The sequence below is a fragment of the Tachyglossus aculeatus genome, chromosome 9 (assembly GCF_015852505.1).
Source record: "Tachyglossus aculeatus isolate mTacAcu1 chromosome 9, mTacAcu1.pri, whole genome shotgun sequence".
Taxonomy (NCBI): Eukaryota; Metazoa; Chordata; class Mammalia; order Monotremata; family Tachyglossidae; genus Tachyglossus; species Tachyglossus aculeatus.
The window spans coordinates 2,777,498-2,799,977 of record NC_052074.1 but is presented as its reverse complement, the minus strand read 5'-3'; the positions used below and the strand labels follow the sequence as shown (position 1 = coordinate 2,799,977).

General features: G+C 46.6%; 1 protein-coding gene across 1 annotated transcript in view; it reads left to right on the top strand.

Annotated features, from left to right (window-relative positions):
* The first annotated feature begins 2,670 nt into the window (after window positions 1-2,670).
* The window catches only part of LOC119932295 (follicle-stimulating hormone receptor-like), a 37,673-nt gene continuing 17,863 nt past the window's right edge, over window positions 2,671-22,480 (top strand). Inside the window, exons 1-4 of the mRNA XM_038751401.1 lie at window positions 2,671-2,822; window positions 12,216-12,287; window positions 15,285-15,359; window positions 22,126-22,200. Of these exons, the coding sequence (XP_038607329.1) occupies window positions 2,671-2,822; window positions 12,216-12,287; window positions 15,285-15,359; window positions 22,126-22,200 (374 nt within the window). The remainder of the gene's footprint in view (window positions 2,823-12,215; window positions 12,288-15,284; window positions 15,360-22,125; window positions 22,201-22,480) is intronic.

The following is a 22,480-nucleotide window of genomic DNA, read 5'->3' as shown; positions in this document are numbered from 1 at the left end:
ATAGCAAGCGCTTAACTAGTACCATAATTATTATTATTATTATTACACTATAGAAATGCTTTTAATCCCCATTTTACAGACGAGATAACTGAGGCACAGAGATGTCTGGAACATAGCAAGCGCTTAACTAGTACCCTAATTACTATTATTGTTATTACACTATAGAAATGCATCAGAGTTGGTTGACTCATAATTCATTATTATATATTTTATTATAACACAATAATAATAATTGAATATTATTAATTTATTGAGCTCTCACTGTGTTCAAAGCACTGTACTAGGTTCTTGGAAGGGTTCAAAAATAACATCAGACGCATTCCCTGCCCACAAGGAGCCAACAGTCTAGATGAGGAGACAGACACGAATAGAAATAAATTGATTAGAGATATGGACATAAGTGCCATGGGACAGAATAGAGGGGACAAATAATAATAATAATAATAATAATAATAATAATAATAATAATAATAATAATGGCATTTATTAAGCGCTTACTATGTGCAAAGCACTGTTCACAGGCAAGGGCGACACAGAAGAGAGTGGGAGAGGAGAAAATGAGGAGCTAATCAGGGCACTGAGACCAGGCCGGGAGTCCCCAGACTGGGCCTCGAATAATAATAATAATAATAATAATAATAATAATAATAATAATGGCATTTATTTACTATGTGCAAAGCACTGTTCTAAGCGCCAGGGAGGTTACAAGGTGATCAGGCTGTCCCACGGGGGGCTCACAGTCTTAATCCCCACTTTGTAGTTGAGGGAACTGAGGCCCAGAGAAGTGAAGTGACTTGCCCAAAGTCACACAGCTGACAATTGGCAGAGCCGGGATTTGAACCCATGACCTCCGACTCCAAAGCCCGAGCTCTTTCCACTGAGCCACGCTGCTTCTCAATAGCATCGATATGAATAAATAATTATAATTATAATAATGATGGCATTTATTAAGCGCTTAACTATGTGCAAAGCACTGTTCTAAGCACTGGGGAGGTTACAAGGTGATCAGGTTGTCCCACGGGGGGGCTCACAGTCTTAATCCCCACTTTGCAGATGAGGGAACTGAGGCCCAGAGAAGTGAAGTGACTTGCCCAAAGTCACACAGCTGACAATTGGCGGAGCAGGGACTTGAACCCATGATCTCTGACTCCAAAGCCCGGCCTCTTTCCACTGAGCCACGCTGCTTCTCAATAGCATCGTTACGAATAAATAATAATAATTATAATAATAATAATGGTATTTATTAAGCACTTAACTATGTGCAAAGCACTGTTCTAAGCGCTGGGGAGGTTACAAGGTAATCAGGTTGTCCCACGGAGGGCTCACAGTCTTAATCCCCACTTTGCAGATGAGTTAACTGAGGCCCAGAGAAGTGAAGTGACTTGCCCAAAGTCACCCAGCTGACAGTTGGCGGAGCCGGGATTCGAACCCATGACCTCTGACTCCAAAGCCCGGGCTCTTTCCACTGAGCCGCGCCGCTTCTCATAATGGCACTTAAGTGCTTACTATGTGCAAAGCACCGTTCTAAGCGCTGGGGAGGATACAAAGCGATCAGGTGGTCCCATGTGGACATGTGGACATGTGGTGGAGCCGGGATTCGAACCCATGACCTCTGACTCCAAAGCCCGGGCTCTTTCCACTGAGCCGCGCCGCTTCTCATAATGGCATTTGTTAAGCGCTTACTATGTGCAAAGCACCGTTCTAAGCGCTGGGGAGGATACAAAGTGATCAGGTTGTCCCACGTGGACATGTGGTGGAGCCGGGATTCGAACCCATGACCTCTGACTCCAAAGCCCGGGCTCTTTCCACTGAGCCACGCTGCTTCAATAATGATCATTTAGGTCCTTCTGACACCCAGGCCCGGGCTCTGAGCACTAAACCATCATCATCATCATCATCAATTGTATTTATTGAGCGCTTACTGTGTGCAGAGCACTATACTAAGCGCTTGGGAAGTACAAATTGGCAACATATAGAGACAGTCCCTACCCAACAGTGGGCTCACAGTCTAAAAGCCTAAAAGTACCATCATCATCATCATCAATCCTATTTATTGAGCGCTTACTATGTGCAGAGCACTGTACTAAGCGCTTGGGAAGTACAAATTGGCAACATATAGAGACAGTCCCTACCCAACAGTGGGCTCACAGTCTAAAAGTCTAAAAGTCCCATCATCATCATCATCAATCGTATTTATTGAGCGCTTACTGTGTGCAGAGCACTGTACTAAGCGCTTGGGAAGTACAAATTGGCAACATATAGGGACAGTCCCTACCCAACAGTGGGCTCACAGATAATGATGATAATTTAATTTGATGATAATTTAGGTCCTTCTGACACCCAGGCCTGGGCTCTGAGCACTAAACCAAGCCGCTTCTCCGCCGCGGTCGGTCGGGGGCCCGGAGGGAAGCGGATCTGGGGGTCTCCCCCATCCCATACTGGTGGGAGCCACCCGGGGGGGTGTTGTTGTGGCGGCAACGATGAGCCTTGTGCTGGGGAGGGGCCGTCTCGGGGAATCGCGCCAACTATGCCAGGCATTCCCGCGTCTCCCTAGGCCGCGGCCTCGGATTCCCGGGGTCCCCCGCCTTTCCCGCCGGGGCACGTGACCCTCCGGGACGGGTCGGCTCTTAAGGCCGTCGAGGATTGTGCCCAGAGGGACAAGGCCCGGATATGGCTCTGCTTCTGCTCTCCTGCCTGGCCGTCCTGGGAACTGGGGCCTGCTACCACCACCGGCTCTGCCGCCGCTCCGGTGGCGTCTTCCTGTGCCAGGGCAGCCCGGTGACCCAGGTGCCCGCCGACATCCCCGGAGACGCCAACCAGCTGTGAGTCCGCAACGGGACGGGAAGCCGGGGGTCCCTTGGCCTTCGGGGGGGAAGGGGACGGCGGGGAGGGAGGCTTCCGAAGACCACCCGTTCACGTTGGTGGGTACGGACCGTCTCCGTGGAAGCAGCGGGGCTCAGTGGAGAAGAGCTCGGGTTCTGGAGTCGGAGGTCATGGGTTCAAATCCCGGCTCTGCCACTCGTCAGCTGGGTGACTTTGGGCCAGTCACTTCACTTCTCCCGCTTCTAGACCGTGAGCCCGCTGTTGGGTAGGGACCGTCTCTATATGTTGCCAACTTGGACTTCCCTCCAGCGCTCTGCACACAGTAAGCGCTCAATAAATACGATTCATTGATTTATTGATTCTCTGGGCCTCGGTGACCTCATCTGTAAAACAGGGGGATGAAGACTGTGAACCCTCTGTGGGACAACCTGATCACCTGGTAACCTCCCCAGCACTTAGAACAGTGCTTTGCATAGAGTAAGCGCATAACAAATACCATTATTATTATTATATGTTGCCGACTTGTACTTCCCAAGCGCTCAGTACAGTGCTCTGCACACAGTAAGCGCTCAATAAATACGATTCATTGATTGATTGATTCTCTGGGCCTCGGTGACCTCATCTGTAGAACGGGCGGATGAAGACTGTGAACCTTCTGTGGGACAACCCGATCACCTGGTAACCTCCCCAGCGCTTAGAACAGTGCTTTGCATAGAGTAAGTGCATAACAAATACCATTATTATTATTATATGTTGCCAACTTGTACTTCCCAAGCGCTTAGTACAGTGCTCTGCACACAGTAAGTGCTCAATAAATACGATTGATTGATTGATTCTCTGGGCCTCAGTGACCTCATCTGTAAAACGGGGGGATGAAGACTGTGAACCCTCTGTGGGACAACCTGATCACCTGGTAACCTCCCCAGCGCTTAGAACGTGCTTTGCACAGAGTAAGCGCATAACAAATACCATTATTATTATTATATGTTGCCAACTTGTACTTCCCAAGCGCTTAGTACAGTGCTCTGCACACAGTAAGCGCTCAATAAATACGATTGATTGATTGATTGAGTCTCTGGGGCTCAGTGACCTCATCTGTAAAACGGGGGGATGAAGACTGTGAACCCTCTGTGGGACAACCTGATCACCTGGTAACCTCCCCAGCGCTTAGAACAGTGCTTTGCATAGAGTAAGCGCATAACAAATACCATTATCATTATTATATGTTGCCGACTTATACTTCTCAAGCGCTCAGTACAGTGCTCTGCACACAGTAAGCGCTCAATAAATACGATTGAATGAATGAATGAATGAATGAATGAGAAGCAACGTGGCCTCGCAGACAAAGCTCAGGCCTGGGATTCAGAAGGACCTGAGTGCTTGGCACATAGTAAGCGCCTACCCAGTACCACAATTATTATTATCCTAATCCTGTCGACCTGCTGTGTGGCCTTGGGTAAGTCACTTCACTTTTCTACCTTCACACCCTCATCTGTAAAACGCTTATCTGTTCCACACGCAGTAAGCGCTTAATAAATACGATTGAACAAACAAAAATGGAGATTGAGACAGGGAGCCCTACGCGGGATAGGGACCGTGTCCAACCCGATCAGCTTAACGATTAGTACGATGCCTGGAACATACTGAGCGCTTAAGAAATACCATTTAAAAAAAAATAAAGCGCCCAGCGGGTTGGGTGGGGCGTCACTGGGGGATGGGGACCCTCTCAAGGCCCAAGCGAAGAAAAACAAAGCAACTCTACCTCGACACCAAACTAAAGTCCATGTTTTCAACGTTGCCAAAGCATTAATTTCACTTTTTTTTAATGGCGTTTATTAAGCGCTTACTATGTGCACAGCACTGTTCTTCTACATCATGGGACCACAAACACTTAAAGGCATCCAAGGGTGGACCCGGCCTGCCATAACAAGAATCGAACAATTAAAAAGTCAGTCAGCCCGTCGATCGTATTTATTGAGCGCTTACTGGGCGCGCAGCACCGTGCTAAGAGCTGGGGAGAGGACAACACAATAGTGTATCATAAAATAATAATAATAATGGCATTTGTTAAGTGCTTACTATGTGCAAAGCACTGTTCTAAGCACTGGGGAGGTTACAAGGTGATCAGGTGGTCCCACGGGGGGCTCGCAGTCTTCAGCCCCATTTTCCAGATGAGGGAACTGAGGCCCAGAGAAGCAAAGCGACTTGTCCAAAGTCACACAGCTGACCTGTATATATGTTTGTACATATTTATTAATCTATTTATTTATTTATTTTACTTGTCCATATCTATTCTATTTATTTTATTTTGTTAGTGTGTTTGGTTTTGTTCTCTGTCTCCCCCTTTTAGACTGTGAGCCCACTGTTGGGTAGGGACTGTCTCTATAGGTTGCCAACTTGGACTTCCCAAGCGCTTAGTCCATTGCTCTGCACACAGTAAGCGCTTAATAAATACGATTGAAGGAATGAATGAATGAATAAATGCCATTATTATTATTATTAAGTGCTTAGGAATACCGTAAAAAAACCCTCGAATGTCCGGAAAAAGGCCGAGAAAAGTGTGTGGGGGTGGATGTACATATGCTCAGGCCTCCCTCTTCCCTTCTCTTCCTTCCCCCTGGCACCTCTTCAGCGCTTAGAACAGTGCTTTGCACATCGTAAGCGCTTAATAGATACGATTGAATGAATGAATAAATGCCATTATTATTATTATTATTATTAAGTGCTTAGGAATACCGTAAAAAAAAACCTCGAATGTCCGGAAAAAGGCCGAGAAAAGTGTGTGGGGGTGGATGTATATATGCTCAGGCCTCCCTCTTCCCTTCTCTTCCTTCCCCCTGGCACCTCTCCAGCGCTTAGAACAGTTCTTTGCACATAGTAAGCGCTTAATAAATACGATTGAATGAATGAATGAATGAATAAACGCCATTATTATTATTATTATTATTAAGTGCTTAGGAATACCGTAAAAAAAACCTCGAATGTCCAGAAAAAGGCCGAGAAAAGTGGGGGTGGGTGGATGTATATATGCTCAGCCCTCCCTCTTCCCTTCTCTTCCTTCCCCCGGCACCTCTCCAGAGCTTAGAACAGTTCTTTGCACATAGTAAGCACTTAATAAATACGATTGAACGAATGAATGAATGAATGAATAAATGCCATTATTATTATTATTATTAAGTGCTTAGGAATACCGTAAAAAAAAAACCTCGAATGTCCGGAAAAAGGCCGAGAAAAGTGTGTGGGGGTGGATGTATATATGCTCAGGCCTCCCTCTTCCCTTCTCTTCCTTCCCCCTGGCACCTCTCCAGCGCTTAGAACAGTTCTTTGCACATAGTAAGCGCTTAATAAATACGATTGAATGAATGAATGAATAAATAAATGCCATTATTATTATTGTTATTATTAAGTGCTTAGGAATACCGTAAAAAAACCTCGAATGTCCGGAAAAAGGCCAAGAAAAATGTGTGTGGGTGGATGTACATATGCTCAGGCCTCCCTCTTCCCTTCTCTCCCTTCCCCCTGGCACCTCTCCAGCGCTTAGAACAGTGCTTTGCACATAGTAAGCGCTTAATAGATACAATTGAATGAATGAATGAATGAATAAATGCCATTATTATTATTATTATTATTAAGTGCTTAGGAATACCGTAAAAAACCCTCGAATGTCCGGAAAAAGGCCGAGAAAAGTGTGTGTGGGTGGATGTACATATGCTCAGGCCTTCCTCTTCCCTTCTCTCCCTTCCCCCTGGCACCTCTCCAGCACTTGGAACAGTGCTTTGCACATAGTAAGCGCTTAATAAATACGATTGAATGAATGAATAAATGCCATTATTATTATTATTAAGTGCTTAGGAATACCATAAAAAAACCCTCGAATGTCCGGAAAAAGGCCGAGAAAAGTATGTGGGGGTGGATGTACATATGCTCAGGCCTCCCTCTTCCCTTCTCTTCCTTCCCCCTGGCACCTCTCCAGCTCTTAGAACAGTGCTTTGCACATAGTAAGCGCTTAATAAATACGATTGAATGAATGAATGAATGAATAAATGCCATTATTATTATTATTATTATTATTAAGTGCTTAGGAATACCGTAAAAAACCCTCGAATGTCCGGAAAAAGACCGAGAAAAGTGTGTGTGGGTGGATGTACATATGCTCAGGCCTCCCTCTTCCCTTCTCTTCCCTCCCCCTGGCACCTCTCCAGCGCTTAGAACAGTGCTTTGCACATAGTAAGCGCTCAATAAGTACGATTGAATGAATGAATAAATGCCATTATTATTATTAAGTGCTTAGGAATACCGTAAAAAAAACCTCGAATGTCCGGAAAAAGGCCGAGAAAAGTGTGTGGGGGTGGATGTATATATGCTCAGGCCTCCCTCTTCCCTTCTCTCCCTTCCCCCTGGCACCTCTCCAGCGCTTAGAACAGTTCTTTGCACATAGTAAGCGCTTAATAAATACGATTGAATGAATGAATGAATAAATAAATGCCATTATTATTATTATTATTAAGTGCTTAGGAATACCGTAAAAAAAAAACCTCGAATGTCAGGAAAAAGGCCGAGAAAAGTGGGGGTGGGTGGATGTATATATGCTCAGGCCTCCCTCTTCCCTTCTCTTCCTTCCCCCGGTACCTCTCCAGAGCTTAGAACAGTTCTTTGCACATAGTAAGCGCTTAAGAAATACGATTGAATGAATGAATGAATGAATAAATGCCATTATTATTATTATTATTATTAAGTGCTTAGGAATACCGTAAAAAAACCTCGAATGTCCGGAAAAAGGCCGAGAAAAGCGTGTGTGAGTGGATGTACATATGCTCAGGCCTCCCTCTTCCCTTCTCTTCCTTCCCCCTGGCACCTCTCCAGCGCTTAGAACAGTGCTTTGCACATAGTAAGCGCTTAATAGATGCGATTGAATGAATGAATGAATAAATAAATGCCATTATTATTATTGTTATTATTAAGTGCTTAGGAATACCGTAAAAAACCCTCGAATGTCTGGAAAAAGGCCGAGAAAAGTGTGAGTGGGTGGATGTACATATGCTCAGGCCTCCCTCTTCCCTTCTCTCCCTTCCCCCTGGCACCTCTCCAGAGCTTAGAACAGTTCTTTGCACATAGTAAGCGCTTAATAAATACGACTGAATGAATGAATGAATGAATAAACACCATTATTATTATTATTATTATTAAGTGCTTAGGAATACCGTAAAAAAACCTCGAATGTCCAGAAAAAGGCCGAGAAAAGTGTGTGGGGGTGGATGTACATATGCTCAGGCCTCCCTCTTCCCTTCTCTTCCTTCCCCCTGGCACCTCTCCAGCGCTTAGAACAGTGCTTTGCACATAGTAAGCGCTTAATAGATACGATTGAATGAATGAATGAATGAATAAATGCCATTATTATTATTAAGTGCTTAGGAATACCGTAAAAAAACCTCGAATGTCCAGAAAAAGGCCGAGAATAGTAGGGGTGGGTGGATGTATATATGCTCAGGCCTCCCTCTTCCCTTCTCTTCCTTCCCCCTGGCACCTCTCCAACGCTTAGAACAGTGCTTTGCACATAGTAAGCGCTTAATAAATACCATTATTATTATTATTATTATTATCACTCCATCCCCGCCAAGCCGGCGGTGAAGGCAGCACAGAGCCTGTAACATCTCAAGGTCACCGGGGATATTTCGTGGGAGGATTGACGCTCCGGCCGATTCCCACGGCTCCCTCACACCACCGCCCAACCCCTTCCCCGCCGGGCCTCCCCGCCGCCCCCACAGGGGCAGTGACTTATCCAAGGTCACACAGCAGACCGAGGGCAGAGCCGGAATTAGAACCCGGCATAAGGCCCTGTTAGTACCCCAGAAGCAACTGTGCACCCTGAGGGTTTTAGACTGTGAGCCCACTGTTGGGTAGGGACTGTCTCTATATGTTGCCAATTTGTACTTCCCAAGCGCTTAGTACAGTGCTCTGCACACAGTAAGCGCTCAATAAATACGATTGATGATGATGATCACGTACCAGAAAGGGCCCGATGAAAGGTTAGACGTAAGCCCCCCGAGGGCAGGGAATGGGTACCTTAAGTGTGAAGCGTTTAGCACAGTGCGCTGCACAAAGTAAGCGCTCAATAAATACGATCGGATGAATGAATCACTCAGCGGTGTTCACTGAGCTCTAACCATGTGCAGAGCACTGAGAAGCAGCGTGGCTCAGTGGAAAGAGCCCGGGCTTTGGAGTCAGGGGTCATGGGTTCGAATCCCAGCCCCGCCTCTTGTCAGCTGTGTGGCTTTGGGCAAGTCGCTTCATTCATTCATTCAATCATATTTATTGAGCGCTTACTGTATGCAGAGCACTGTACTAAGCGCTTGGGAAGTCCAAGTTGGCAACATATAGAGGCGGTCCCTACCCAACAACAGGCTCACAGTCTAGTGAGAAGCAGCGTGGCTCAGTGGAAAGAGCGCGGGCTTGGGAGTCAGAGGTCATGGGTTCGAATCCCACCTCCCCCACATGTCTGCTGTGTGACCTTGGGCAAGTCACTTCACTTCTCTGGGCCTCAGTTCCCTCATCTGGAAAATGGGGATGAAGACTGTGAGCCCCATGTGGGACAATCTCATCTCCTTGTATTCCCCCCAGCGCTTAGAACAGTGCTTTGCACATAGTAAGCGCTTAACAAATACCAACATTATTATTATTAGTAGGCTTCACTTCTCCGGGCCTCAGTTACGACATCTGTGAAATGGGGATGAAGACGGTGAGCCCCCTGTGGGACAACCTGATCACTTTGCCCCAATGTTTAGAACAGTGCTTTGCACATAGTAAGCGCTTAACATCTATTCTATTTATTTTATTACATATCTATTCTATTTATTTTATTACATATCTATTCTATTTATTTTATTACATATCTATTCTATTTATTTTATTTTGTTAGTATGTTTGGTTTTGTTCTCTGTCTCCCTCTTTAAGACTGTGAGCCCGCTGTTGGGTAGGGACCGCTTCTATATGGTGCCAACTTGTACTTCCCAAGCGCTCAGTCCAGTGCTCTGCACAAGGTAAGCGCTCAGTAAATACGATTGATTGATTGATTGATTAATAAATGCCATTATTATTATTATTATTAAACACTTGGGAAAGCACTTTAAAGTAAGTAGACAGGATTCCTGCCCTCGTGGAGTTGACAATCTCGCTCTCTCCCCAGTGCTTAGCACAGGGTGTCACACACGGTGGACATTCAGTCAGTCCCACTGAGGGTCAGATTGAAGTACGGTGCCCAACTCGGTCAGCCCTTCCACAGGCTGGCTCAGTTTCCCCTCTGGACCGCAAGCTCCCCGTGGGCAGGGAATCTGTCTAGCAACTCTGCTGTATTGGCCTCTCTCAAGCGCTTAGCACAGTGCTCTGCACACAGTAAGCGCTCAATAAAGCAGCCTGGCTCAGTGGAAAGAGCCCGGGCTTTGGAGTCGGAGGTCACGGGTTCTAATCCCGGCTCCGCCACTTGTCAGCTGGGTGACTTTGGGCAGGTCACTTCACTTCTCCATGCCTCAGTTCCCTCATCTGGAAAATGGGGCTGAAGACTGGGAGCCCCTCGTGGGACAACCTGATCACCTTGTAACCTCCCCAGCGCTTAGAACAGTGCTTTGCACAGAGTAAGCGCTTAATAAATGCCATCATCATCATCATCATCATCATCATCATCATGAGGGAACTGAGGCAGGGAATTTGTCTAGCAACTCTGTTGTATTGGCCTCTCTCAAGCGCTTAGCACAGTGCTCGGCACACAGTAAGCGCTCGATAAAGCAGCCTGGCTCAGTGGAAAGAGCCCGGGCTTTGGAGTCGGAGGTCACGGGTTCTAATCCTGGCTCCGCCACATGTCAGCGGTGTGACTTTGGGCAAGTCACTTCACTTCTCCGGGCCTCTGTTCCCTCATCTGTAAAATGGGGATGAATACTGTGAGCCCTACATGGGACAACCTGATCACCTTATATCCCCCCAGCACTTAGAACAGTGCTACGCACATAGTAAGTGCTTAACGAACACCATAAAAAAATAAAAATAAAATAAACACCACTGACAGATTGACCGTTTGATTTCCTGGGTTTTTTTTAATGGTGCTTGTAATAATAATGGCATTTATTGTGTGCTTAACGAATACCATAAAAAAAATAAAATAAACACTACTGACTGACCGTTTGATTTCCTGGGTTTTTTTTAATGCTGCTTGTAATAATAATGGCATTTATTAAGCACTTACTATGTGCAAAGCACTGTTCTAGGCACTGGGGAGGTTACAAGGTGATCAGATTGTCCCACAGGGGGCTCGCAGTCTTAATCCCCATTTTACAGATGAGGTAACTGAGGCCCGGAGAAGTGAAGTGACTTGCCCAGAGTCACCCAGCTGACAAGTGGCGGAGCCGGGATTTGAACCCATGACCTCCGACTCCAAAGCCCGGGCTCTTTCCACTGAGCCACGCTGCTTCCCTATGAAGCGCTTACCATGTGCCAGGCACTGTACTAAGCGCTGGGGTAGATTCAAGCTAGCCCGCGACCGGCTGCGATGGTGGAATAGACTGTGAGCCTGTTGTTGGGTAGGGACCGTCTCTATATGCACATAGTAAGCGCTTAATAAATGCCATTATTATTATTATCTTTTAGACTGTGAACCCACTGTTGGGTAGGGACTGTCTCTATATGTTGCCAACTTGTACTTCCCAAGTGCTTAGTACAGTGCTCTGCACACAGTAAGTGCTCAATAAATACGATTGATTGATTAAGCGCTTACTATGTGCCAAGCACTGTTCTAAGCGCTGGGGAGGTTACAAGGTGATCAGGTGGTCCCACGAGGGGCTCACAGTCTTCATCCCCATTTTCCAGATGAGGGAACTGAGGCCCAGGGACGTGACTTAATAATAATGACGATGGCATTTATGAAGGGCTTACGCTGTGCCAAGCACTGTCCTAAGCGCTGGGGAGGTTACAAGGCAATCAGGTGGTCCCACGGGGGGCTCACAGTCCTCATCCCCATTTTCCAGATGAGGGAACTGAGGCCCAGAGACGTGACTTAAGAGAAGTGAAGTGACTTGCCTGACAATCGCCGGGATTTGAACCCGTGACCTCTGAAGCCAAAGCCCGGGTTCTTTCCACTGAGCCACGCTGCTTCTTCTTTCCCAGGGGATGCCGGCCCTGAATCAATCAATCAATCGTATTTATTGAGCGATTACTGTGTGCAGAGCACTGTACTGAGCGCTTGGGAAGTCCAAGTTGGCAACATATAGAGACGGTCCCTACCCAACAGTGGGCTCACGGTCTAAAAGAATGAACTAGACGCCGGTGGGGTGGGGGGAAGGGGGTTGGGAGGGGATAACTCTGCCCAATTTTCCATCCCCCTGCCTCTGTTTCCTCTGTGATTTCAGGAGATTTGTGCTCACCAAGCTGAGGGTTATTCAGAGAGGCGCCTTCTCGGGACTGAACTCCCTGGTGAAAATGTAGGTATTCATCCCCACCCCGCGGGGCATTTGGTTTGGGACCGCTTAGTGCTTAGTCCATCATCATCATCGTCATCAATCGTATTTATTGAGCGCTTACTATGTGCAGAGCACTGTACTAAGCGCTTGGGAAGTACAAGCTGGCAACACATAGAGACAGTCCCTACCCAACAGCGGGCTCACAGTCTAAAAGGAGGAGACAGAGAACAAAACCAAACGTACTAACAAAATCATCATCATCATCATCAATCGTATTTATTGAGCGCTTACTATGTGCAGAGCACTGTACTAAGCACTTGGGAAGTACGGATTGGCAACATATGGAGACGGTCCCTACCCAACAGTGGGCTCACAGTCTAAAAGGGGGAGACAGAGAACAAAACCAAACCTACTAACAAAATAAAATCAATAGAATAGATATGGACAAGTAAAATAAATAAATAAATAGAGTAATAAATATGTACAAACATATATACATATATACAGTGCTCGGCACACAGTAAGCGCTCAATAAGTACGATTGAATGAATGAGTGACCGACCCCTGGTCAAGACACAGCAGTGACCTGGTCACTTTGGGGGTCTGTTGACCGCCAACACGAGGTGGTCCATGTATTCGTCCATGCTATTTATTTTTAGAGGCATTTGTTTAAATATAAATATATATATATATATATATATATATATGTGCATATGTTGCCAACTTGTACTTCCCAAGCGCTTAGTCCAGTGCTCTGCACACAGTAAGCGCTCAATAAATACGATTGAATGAATGAGTGACTGACCCCTGGTCAAGACACAGCAGTGACCTGGTCACTTTGGGGGTCTGTTGACCGCCAACGCGAGGTGGTCCATGTATTCATCCATGCTATTTATTTTTAAAGGCATTTGTTTAAACATATATATATGTTGCCAACTTGTACTTCCCAAGCGCTTAGTCCAGTGCTCGGCACACAGCAAGCGCTCAATAAATAGGATTGAATGAATGAATGAATGAATAAACGCTTATTTGGGCCAGGCAATGATTTATTTTAATGATCTTTGTTAAGTGCTTACTACGAGCCAGGCCCCCTTCTAGACTGTGAGCCCACTGTTGGGTAGGTACCGTCTCTATATGTTGCCAACTTGTACTTGCCAAGCGCTTAGTACAGTGCTCTGCACACAGTAAGCGCTCAATAAATACGATTGAATGAATGAATGAATAAATACGATTGATTGATTGATTGATAACAGATTCTAGACTGTGAGCCCACTGTTGGGTAGCGACCATCTCTATATGTTGCCAACTTGTACTTCCCAAGCGCTTAGTACAGTGCTTTGCACACAGTAAGCGCTCAATAAATACAATTGAATGAATGAATGAATACAATTGATTGATTGACTGATTGATTGATATCAGATTCTAGACTGTGAGCCCACTGTCGGGTAGGGACCATCTCTAGATGTTGCCAACTTGTACTTCCCAAGCGCTTAGTACAGTGCTTGGCACACAGTAAGCGCTCAATAAATACGATTGAATGACTAACAATCATAATAATGACAGTGATAAGGATAATAGTCACGGTAATAATAATGAAAATGGTAATTACGGCATCTGCTAATCGCTTACTATGTGCCAGGCACTGGTCTAAGCGCTGGGGTGGAGACGAGCAAATCGGGTTGGGCACAATCCCTGTCCCCCATGGGGCTCACGGTCTTCGTCCCCATTTTACAGATGAGGAAAATGAGGCACGGAGGAAGTGAAGTGATTTGCCCAAGGCACACAGCAGACAAGTGGCGGAGCCGGGATTAGAGCCTGGGCCCTTCTGAACCCCAGGCCCGTGCTCTGTACTGAGCACCTCTGGGGGCAGTTGTGGGCAGGGAAGGTGTCTCCTCTCTCCCCCTTTTAGACTGTGAGCCCACTGTTGGGTAGGGACTGTCTCTATATATTGCCAACTTGTACTTCCCAAGCGCTTAGTACAGTGCTCTGCACACAGTAAGCGCTCAATAAATACGATTGATTGATTGATTGATTATATTGTTATTTTGTACTCTCCCAAGTGCTCAGACGGGCCCTGCATGCAGTAAGCGCTCAATAAATACCACTGACTGTACTGGGCGCCCCGTTACAGTGCACCGTACTGGGCTCCCCCTGGGTACAGTGTTCTGTACTGAGCACCTCCTGGGCACTGTGCGCTGTGCTGAGCACCCCTGGGTGAAGTGCACCGTACTGCAGCGTGGCTCAGTGGAAAGAGCCTGGACTTTGGAGTCAGAGGTCATGGGTTCAAATCCCGGCTCTGCCAATTGTCAGCTGTGTGACTTTGGGCGAATCGCTTGACTTCTCTGGGCCTCTGTTACCTCATCTGTAAAAAATGGGGATTAAGACTGTGAGCCCCTGTGGGACAACCTGATCACCTTGTAACTTCCCCAGCATTTAGAACAGTGCTTTGTATATAGTAAGCGCTTAATAAATGCCATTATTATTATTATTATTATTATTACTGGGCATCTGAGGAAGGACTAGAGACGCTTAAGACGCAGTCCCTGCCCACAGGGAGCTGCCACTGGTGGAGATCTGCCCTTCCCGCCGCCTGAGTTCTTGGGGTGGCTCCCCTTCTCCCCTTCCCCAGCCTCTTGGCTCTTTTCTCCTGTCTCCTCAGGTTGTGGATTCCAATCCCGCCTCCGCCAGGCGTCTGCTGTGTGACCTTGGGCAAGTCACTTGGCTCTTCTGGCTCTTTTAATAATAATAATAATTATGGCATTTATTAAGCGCTTACTATGTGCCAAGCACTGTTCTAAGCACTGGGGAGGTTACAAGGTGATCAGGTTGTCCCACGGGGGGCTCGCAGTCATCATCCCCATTTTCCAGATGAGGTCACTGAGGCCCAGAGAAGTGACTTGCCCAAAGCCGCCCAGCTGACAAGTGGCGGAGCCGGGATTTGAACCCGTGACCTGTGACTCCAAAGCCCGGGCCCTTTCCACTAAGCCCCGCTGCTTCTCTTTTCTCCCGTCTCCTCAGAGAGATCTCTCAGAACGACGCCCTGGAGACCATCGAAGCCAACGTCTTCTCCAACCTGCCCAGGCTGATGGAGATGTGAGTGACCGGACGGGACCCCCCTGCCCCCCACCCCGAGAAAGTGGGCCGGGGGTCTTAACACCTTCTCCCAGGCCCGGAAGGTGTAGACACGTCGCCCCAATCCTCCAGGCATCGGGAGGGGGCTGTATACACCTCCCCCGGTCCTCCCAATGTGGGGAGGTGTAGACACATCTCCCCTTTTCCCTTTTTGTGGAGATACCTAATAATCAATCAATCAATCAATCAATCAATCGTATTTATTGAGCGCTTACTGTGTGCAGAGCACTGGACTAAGCGCTTGGGAAGTCCAAGTTGGCAACATCTAGAGACAGTCCCTACCCAACAGTGGGCTCACAGTCTTGAAGGGGGAGACAGAGAACAAAACCAAACATATTAACAAAATAAAATAAATAGAATAGATATGTACAAGTAAAATAAATAAATAGAGTAATAAATATGTACAAACATATATACATATATACAGGTGAATAATAATGGAATTTATTAAGCGCTTACTATGTGCAAAGCACTGTTCTAAGCGCTGGGGAGGTTACAAGATGTTCAGGTTGTCCCACGGGGGGCTCACAGTCTTCATCCCCATTTTCCAGACGAGAGAACTGAGGCACAGAGAAGTGAAGTGACTTGCCCAAAGTCACCCAGCTGACAATTGGCGGAGCCGGGATTTGAACCCATGACCTCTGACTCCAAAGCCCGGGCTCTTTCCACTGAGCCACTCTGGCGTTGTAGTGATGGTAATAGTGATGGCATCTGTACTAAGATGCACACAGTAAGCGCTCAATAAATACGATTGAATGAATAACAATCATAATAACAGCGATAAGAATAATAGTCACGGTAATAATAATGAGAATGATCATTGCGGCATCTGTTAATCGCTCACTATGTGCCAGGAATTACAAGTTGGCAACATATAGAGACGGTCCCTACCCAACAGCGGGCTCGTAGTCTAGAATCTGTTATCAATCAATCAATCAATCAAATGTATTTATTCATTCATTCATTCAATCGTATTTATTGAGCGCTTACCGTGTGCCGAGCACTGTACTAAGCGCTTGGGAAGTACAAGCTGGCAGCATATAGAGACGGTCCTTACCCAATAGTGGGTTCACAGTCTAGAAGGGGGAGACAGAGAACAAAACCAAACATACTAACAAAAGAAAATAAATAGAATAGATAGGTACAAGTAAAATAAATAAATAAACGCTTACTATGTGTAGAGCACTCTGTTCTAAGCGCCGGGGAGGATACAAGGGGATCAGGTTGTCCCACTTGGGCCTCACGGTCTTCATCCCCGTTTTACCGATGAGGGAACTGAGGCCCAGAGAAGTGAAGGGACTCGCCCAGAGTCACACAGCTGACAAGTGCAGCGTGGCGCAGTGGAAAGAGCCCGGGCTCTGGAGTCAGAGGTCGCGGGTTCAAATCTCGTCTCCGCCAGTTGTCAGCTGTGTGACTTTGGGCGAGTCACTTCACTTCTCTGGGCCTCAGTGACCTCATCTGGAAAATGGGGGTGAAGACTGTGAGCCCTCCGTGGGACCACCTGATCACCTTGTAACCTCCCCGGCGCTTAGAACAGTGCTTTGCACATAGTAAGCGCTTAATAAATGCTATCATTATTATTATTATTATTATAAGTAGCGGAGGCTGGATTTAAACCCACGACCTCCCCCTCTCCATCCCCCATCTTACCTCCTTCCCTGCCCCACAGCACCTATATATGTGTATATATGTTTGTACATATTTATTACTCTATTTATTTTACTTGTACAAATCTATTCTATTTATTTTCTTTTGTTAGTATGTTTGGTTTTGTTCTCTGTCTCCCCCTTTCAGACTGTGAGCCCACTGTTGGTTAGGGACCGTCTCTCTATGTTGCCAACTTGGACTTCCCAAGCGCTTAGTACGGGGCTCTGCACACAGTAAGCGCTCAATACATACGATTGATTGATTGATTGATTGATTGACCTCTGACTCCCAAGCCCGGGCTCTTTCCACTGAGCCACGCTGCTTCTCTAGAACGCTGCTTGGCACATAGTAAGGCGCTTAACAAATACCATTATTAATAAATGCCATTATCATGGCTATTATTATCACGCCTTCCATACTCTAGATACATTTCCCCCATTCTCCCGACATGGGGGTGGGAAAGTGCGATCGAGATGTTGAGCCCCACGTGGGACAGGGATTGTGTCCAACCCAATTTGCTTGTATCCACCCCAGCGCTTAGTATATGGCCTGGCACATAGTAAGCGCTTAACAAATACCACATTTATTATTACCAGATATGTTCTCCCGGATCTCCCAGCCTGGAAGATGCGGGGAAGATACGGTCCCCTGGTTCTCCCCACATAGGGGGGCGTCTAGACAAGTTCTCTCAGTTCTCCCAGCATGAGAGATACTTTCCCTTGGCTCTCCTGGCCTGGAGGAGGACTGTAAGCTCGCTGTGGGCAGGGAATGTCACTATTTATTCATTCATTCAATCATATTAAGCGCTTACTCTGTGCAGATCACTGTACTAAGTGCTTGGGAAAGTACAAGACAGCAATAAACAGTGACTTTCCCTGCCCACAATGAGCTCACAGTCGAGAGGGAAGAAAAAAAAATAGCAGTACATGTTATCAATCAATCAATCAGTCGTATTTATTGAGCGCTTACTGTGTGCAGAGCACTGTACTAAGCGCTTGGGAAGTACAAGTTGGCAACATATAGAGACAGTCCCTACCCAACAGTGGGCCCACAGTCTAAAAGGGGGAGACAGAGAACAAAATCATACTAACAAAATTAAATAAATAGAATAGATATGTACAAGTAAAATAAATAAAAATATAGAGTAATAAATATGTACAAACATATATACATATATACAGGTGCTTTGGGGAAGGGAAGGAGGTAAGCACTTACTATGTGCCAAGAACGGTTCTATTCCGCGTCGAGCGCTGTTTATTGTTGTATTGTACTTTCCCAAGGTGCTTAGTACAGTACTCTGCGCACAGTAAGTGCTCAGTAAATACGACAATGAATTATTGAATGAAAAGAGGTGTAGACATGTTCTCTCAGTTCTTCCAGTATGGGAGGTGTAATAATAATAGTAATAATAACAGCATTTAATAATGATGGCATTTGTTAAGCGCTTACGATGCGCCAAGCACTGTTCTAAGGTAACCAGGTTGTCCCACGTGGGGCTCACAATCTTAATCCCCATTTTACAGACGAGTTAACTGAGGCTCAGAGAGGTTAAGTAGCTTGCCCAAGATCACACAGCAGACAAGTGGCGGAGCCGGGATTAGAACCCACGTCCTCTGACTCCCAAAATGGTGCTCTTTCCACTAAGCCACGCTGCTTCTCATGCATTTAATACATGTAATACATTTAATACTGTACTTAGTACAGTGCTGAGCGCTTAGTACAGTGCTCTGCACACAGTAAGCGCTCAATAAATACGATTGATGAATTAATAGTAATAATAATGGCATTTGTTAAGCGCTTACTATGTGCAGAGCACTGTTCTAAGCGCTGAGGGGAGATACAGGGTGATCAAGTTGTCCCACGTGGGGCTCACAGTCTTAATCCCCATTTTACAGATGACATAACTGAGGCTCAGAGAAGTTAAGTGACTTGCCCAAGGTCACACAGCAGACATGTGGCGGCGCCGGGACTTGAACTCATGACCTCTGACTCCAAAGCCCGTGCTCTTTCCACTGAGCCACGCTGCATTTGTTAAGCGTTTGCTATATGCTAGGCACTGTACTAAGCGCTGGGGTGGATACGAGCAAATCAGGTAGGACACAGTCCCTGTCCCACATGGGGCTCACAGTCACAATCCCCATCTGACAGAAGCAGCGTGGCTCCGTGGAAAAGAGCCCGGGCTTTGGAGTCAGAGATCATGGGTTCAAATCCAGGCTCTGCCAATTGTCAGCTGTGGGACCTTGGGCAAGTCACTTCACTTCTCTGGGCCTCAGTTCCCTCATCCGTAAAATGGGGATTAAGACCGTGAGCCCCCCGTGGGACAACCTGATCACCTTGTAACCTCCCCAGCGCTTAGAACAGTGCTTTGCACATAGTAAGCGCTCAATAAATGCCATCATCATCATCATCATGAGGGAACTGAGGCCCAGAGAAGTGAAGTGACTTGCCCCAAGTCACACAGCAGACAAGCGGTGGAGCTGGGATTAAAACCTATGACTTTCTGACTCCCAGCCCCGGCTTCAATCAATCAATCAATCAATCAATCGTATTTATTGAGCACTTACTGTGTGCAGAGCACTGTACTAAGCGCTTGGGAAGCACAAGTTGGCAACATATAGAGACGGTCCCTACCCAACAGCGGGCTCACAATCCATCACACCATGCTGCTTCTCCCATTTCTCCCAGTTCTCCCAGTACGGGAGGTGTGTTGGCCTCTCCTTCCCCTTCCACCCCCTCCAGCCCCCACTGGGGAAAGAGCCCGGGCTTTGGAGTCAGAGGTCGTGGGTTCGAATCCCAGCTCCACCACTTGTCAGCTGCGTGACTTTGGTCAAGTCACTTCACTTCTCTGGGCCTCAGTTCCCTCATCGGGAAAATGGGGATGAAGACTGTGAGCCCCCCGTGGGACAATCTGATCACCTTGTATCCCCCCAACGCTTAGAACAGTGCTTTGCACATAGTAAGCGCTTAACAAATACCATTTTTTAAAAAATGGGGGCAACTGGTCCTTCCATCCCAGATCCATCCCCTTTTAGACTGTGAGCCCCCTGTTGGGTAGGGACTGTCTCTATATGTTGCCAATTTGTACTTCCCAAGCGCTTAGTACAGTGCTCTGCACATAGTAAGCGCTCAATAAATACGATTGATGATGATGATGATGATCCACAGCTGGGGAAAGGGGCTCAGGGCTTCTCCTCTGGAGTCCCATCAGGGACCCTCCCCTTCCCTCCTCTTCCCCTTCCTCCCACCCTCGGATTGTCCCCCCTAACAGGTTGCCCCCTGGGTGGGTCGGTGGCCAATCGTATTATTCAATCGTATTTATTGAGCGCTTACTGTGTGCAGAGCACTGTACTAAACGCTTGGGAAGTACACGTTTTAGACTGTGAACCCACTGTTGGGTAGGGACTGTCTCTACATGTTGCCAATTTGTACTTCCCAAGCGCTTAGTACAGTGCTCTGCACATAGTAAGCGCTCAATAGATACGATTGATGATGATGAAGTTGGCAACCTAGAGAGACGGTCCCTACCCAACGGGAACAAGAAATAATAATAATAACGGTGGTATTTGTTAAGCACTTACAATTATGCTTGTACGTATTCATTCATTCATTCGTATTTATTGAGCGCTTACTGTGTGCAGAGCACTGTACTAAGCGCTTGGGAGAGTACAATATAACAAACGGACACAACCCGGCCCACAACGAGCTCACGGTCTAGAGGGAGAGACAGACGTTAATATAAATTAGACTGTGAGCCCACTGTTGGGTAGGGACTGTCTCCAGATGTTGCCAATCTGTACTTCCCAAGTGCTTAGTACAGTGCTCTGCACATAGTAAGCGCTCAATAAATACGATTGATGATGATGATAAATACATAAATAAATTACAGATCTATACAGGTGCATACCTCTGTGCTGTGGGGATGGGAGGGAGGGTGAATTCATCCATTCATTCACTCATTCATTCATTCAATCGTATTTACTGAGCGCCCACCGTGTGCAGAGCACTGTACTAAGCGCTTCGGAGAGTACAATATAACAAACGGACACAACCCGGCCCACAACGAGCTCACGGTCTTGAGGGGGAGACAGACGTTAATATAAATTAGACTGTGAGCCCACTGTTGGGTAGGGACTGTCTCTATATGTTGCCAATTTGTACTTCCCAAGCACTTAGTACAGTGCTCTGCACATAGTAAGCGCTCAATAAATACGATTGATGATGATGATAAATACATAAATAAATTACAGATCTATACAGGTACATACCTCTGTGCTGTGGGGATGGGAGGGAGGGTGAATTCATCCATTCATTCACTCATTCATTCATTCAATCGTATTTACTGAGCGCCCACCGTGTGCAGAGCACTGTACTAAGCGCTTGGGAGAGTACAATATAATAACAAACGGACACAACCCTGCCCACAACAAGCTCACGGTCTAGAGGGGGAGACAGACGTTAATATAAATACATAAAAAATTACAGATCTATACAGATACGGACCTATTAGGGAAGCAGCGTGGCTCAGTGGAAAGAGCTCGGGCTCTGGAGTCGGAGGTCATGGGTTCAAATTTTATTTGTACATATTTATTCTATTTGTTAAGCGCTTACAAATATGTCTGTACGTATTTATTACTCTATTTTACTTGTACGTATTTATTCTATTTATTTTATTTTGTGTCAAGCACCATTCTAATCACTGGGGTGACTACAAGTGAATCAGGTTGTCCCACGTGGGGCTCACGGTCTTAATCCCCATTTTCCAGAGGAGGGAACTGAGGCCCAGGGAAGCGAAGTGACTTGCCCCAGGTCACACAGCAGACGCGTGGCGGGATTCGAATCCACATCCTCTGACTCCGAAGCCCCAGGTCTTCCCGCCAGGCCACGTTGCTTCTCTAAGAAATCACACCTCCTCCAACCTCCCCAACTCTTGACAGCGAGCCCGCTTTTGGGTAGGGACCGTCTCTAGATGCTGCCGACTTGGACTTCCCAAGCGCTCAGTACAGTGCACACAGTAAGCGCTCAATAAATAGGATTGAATGAATGAACGAATGAACTCTGGGCCATTTTCCCTCCCTTGCAGAAGAATAGAGAAAGCCAACAAACTCGTCCGCATCGACCCGAAGGCCTTCCAGACTCTCCCGAGCCTCCGCTACCTGTGAGTGACATTTCCAGACCCTTTGGGGGTTGGGAGGAAGGGGGTGGAGGGGCAGAGGAGGGCTGAGTGCAAGGTCCTGAACTAATAATAATAATAATAATAATGATAATAATAATAATAATACCCGGGGTCAGGGGTCAGGCATTTGTACAGATTCTAGTCACTTCACTTCTCTGCGCCTGTTACCTCATCTGTAAAATGGGGATTAAAACTTGGAGGGATTAATCCCTTCAAGGCCCTACTGAGAGCTCACCTCCTCCAGGAGGCCTTCCCAGACTGA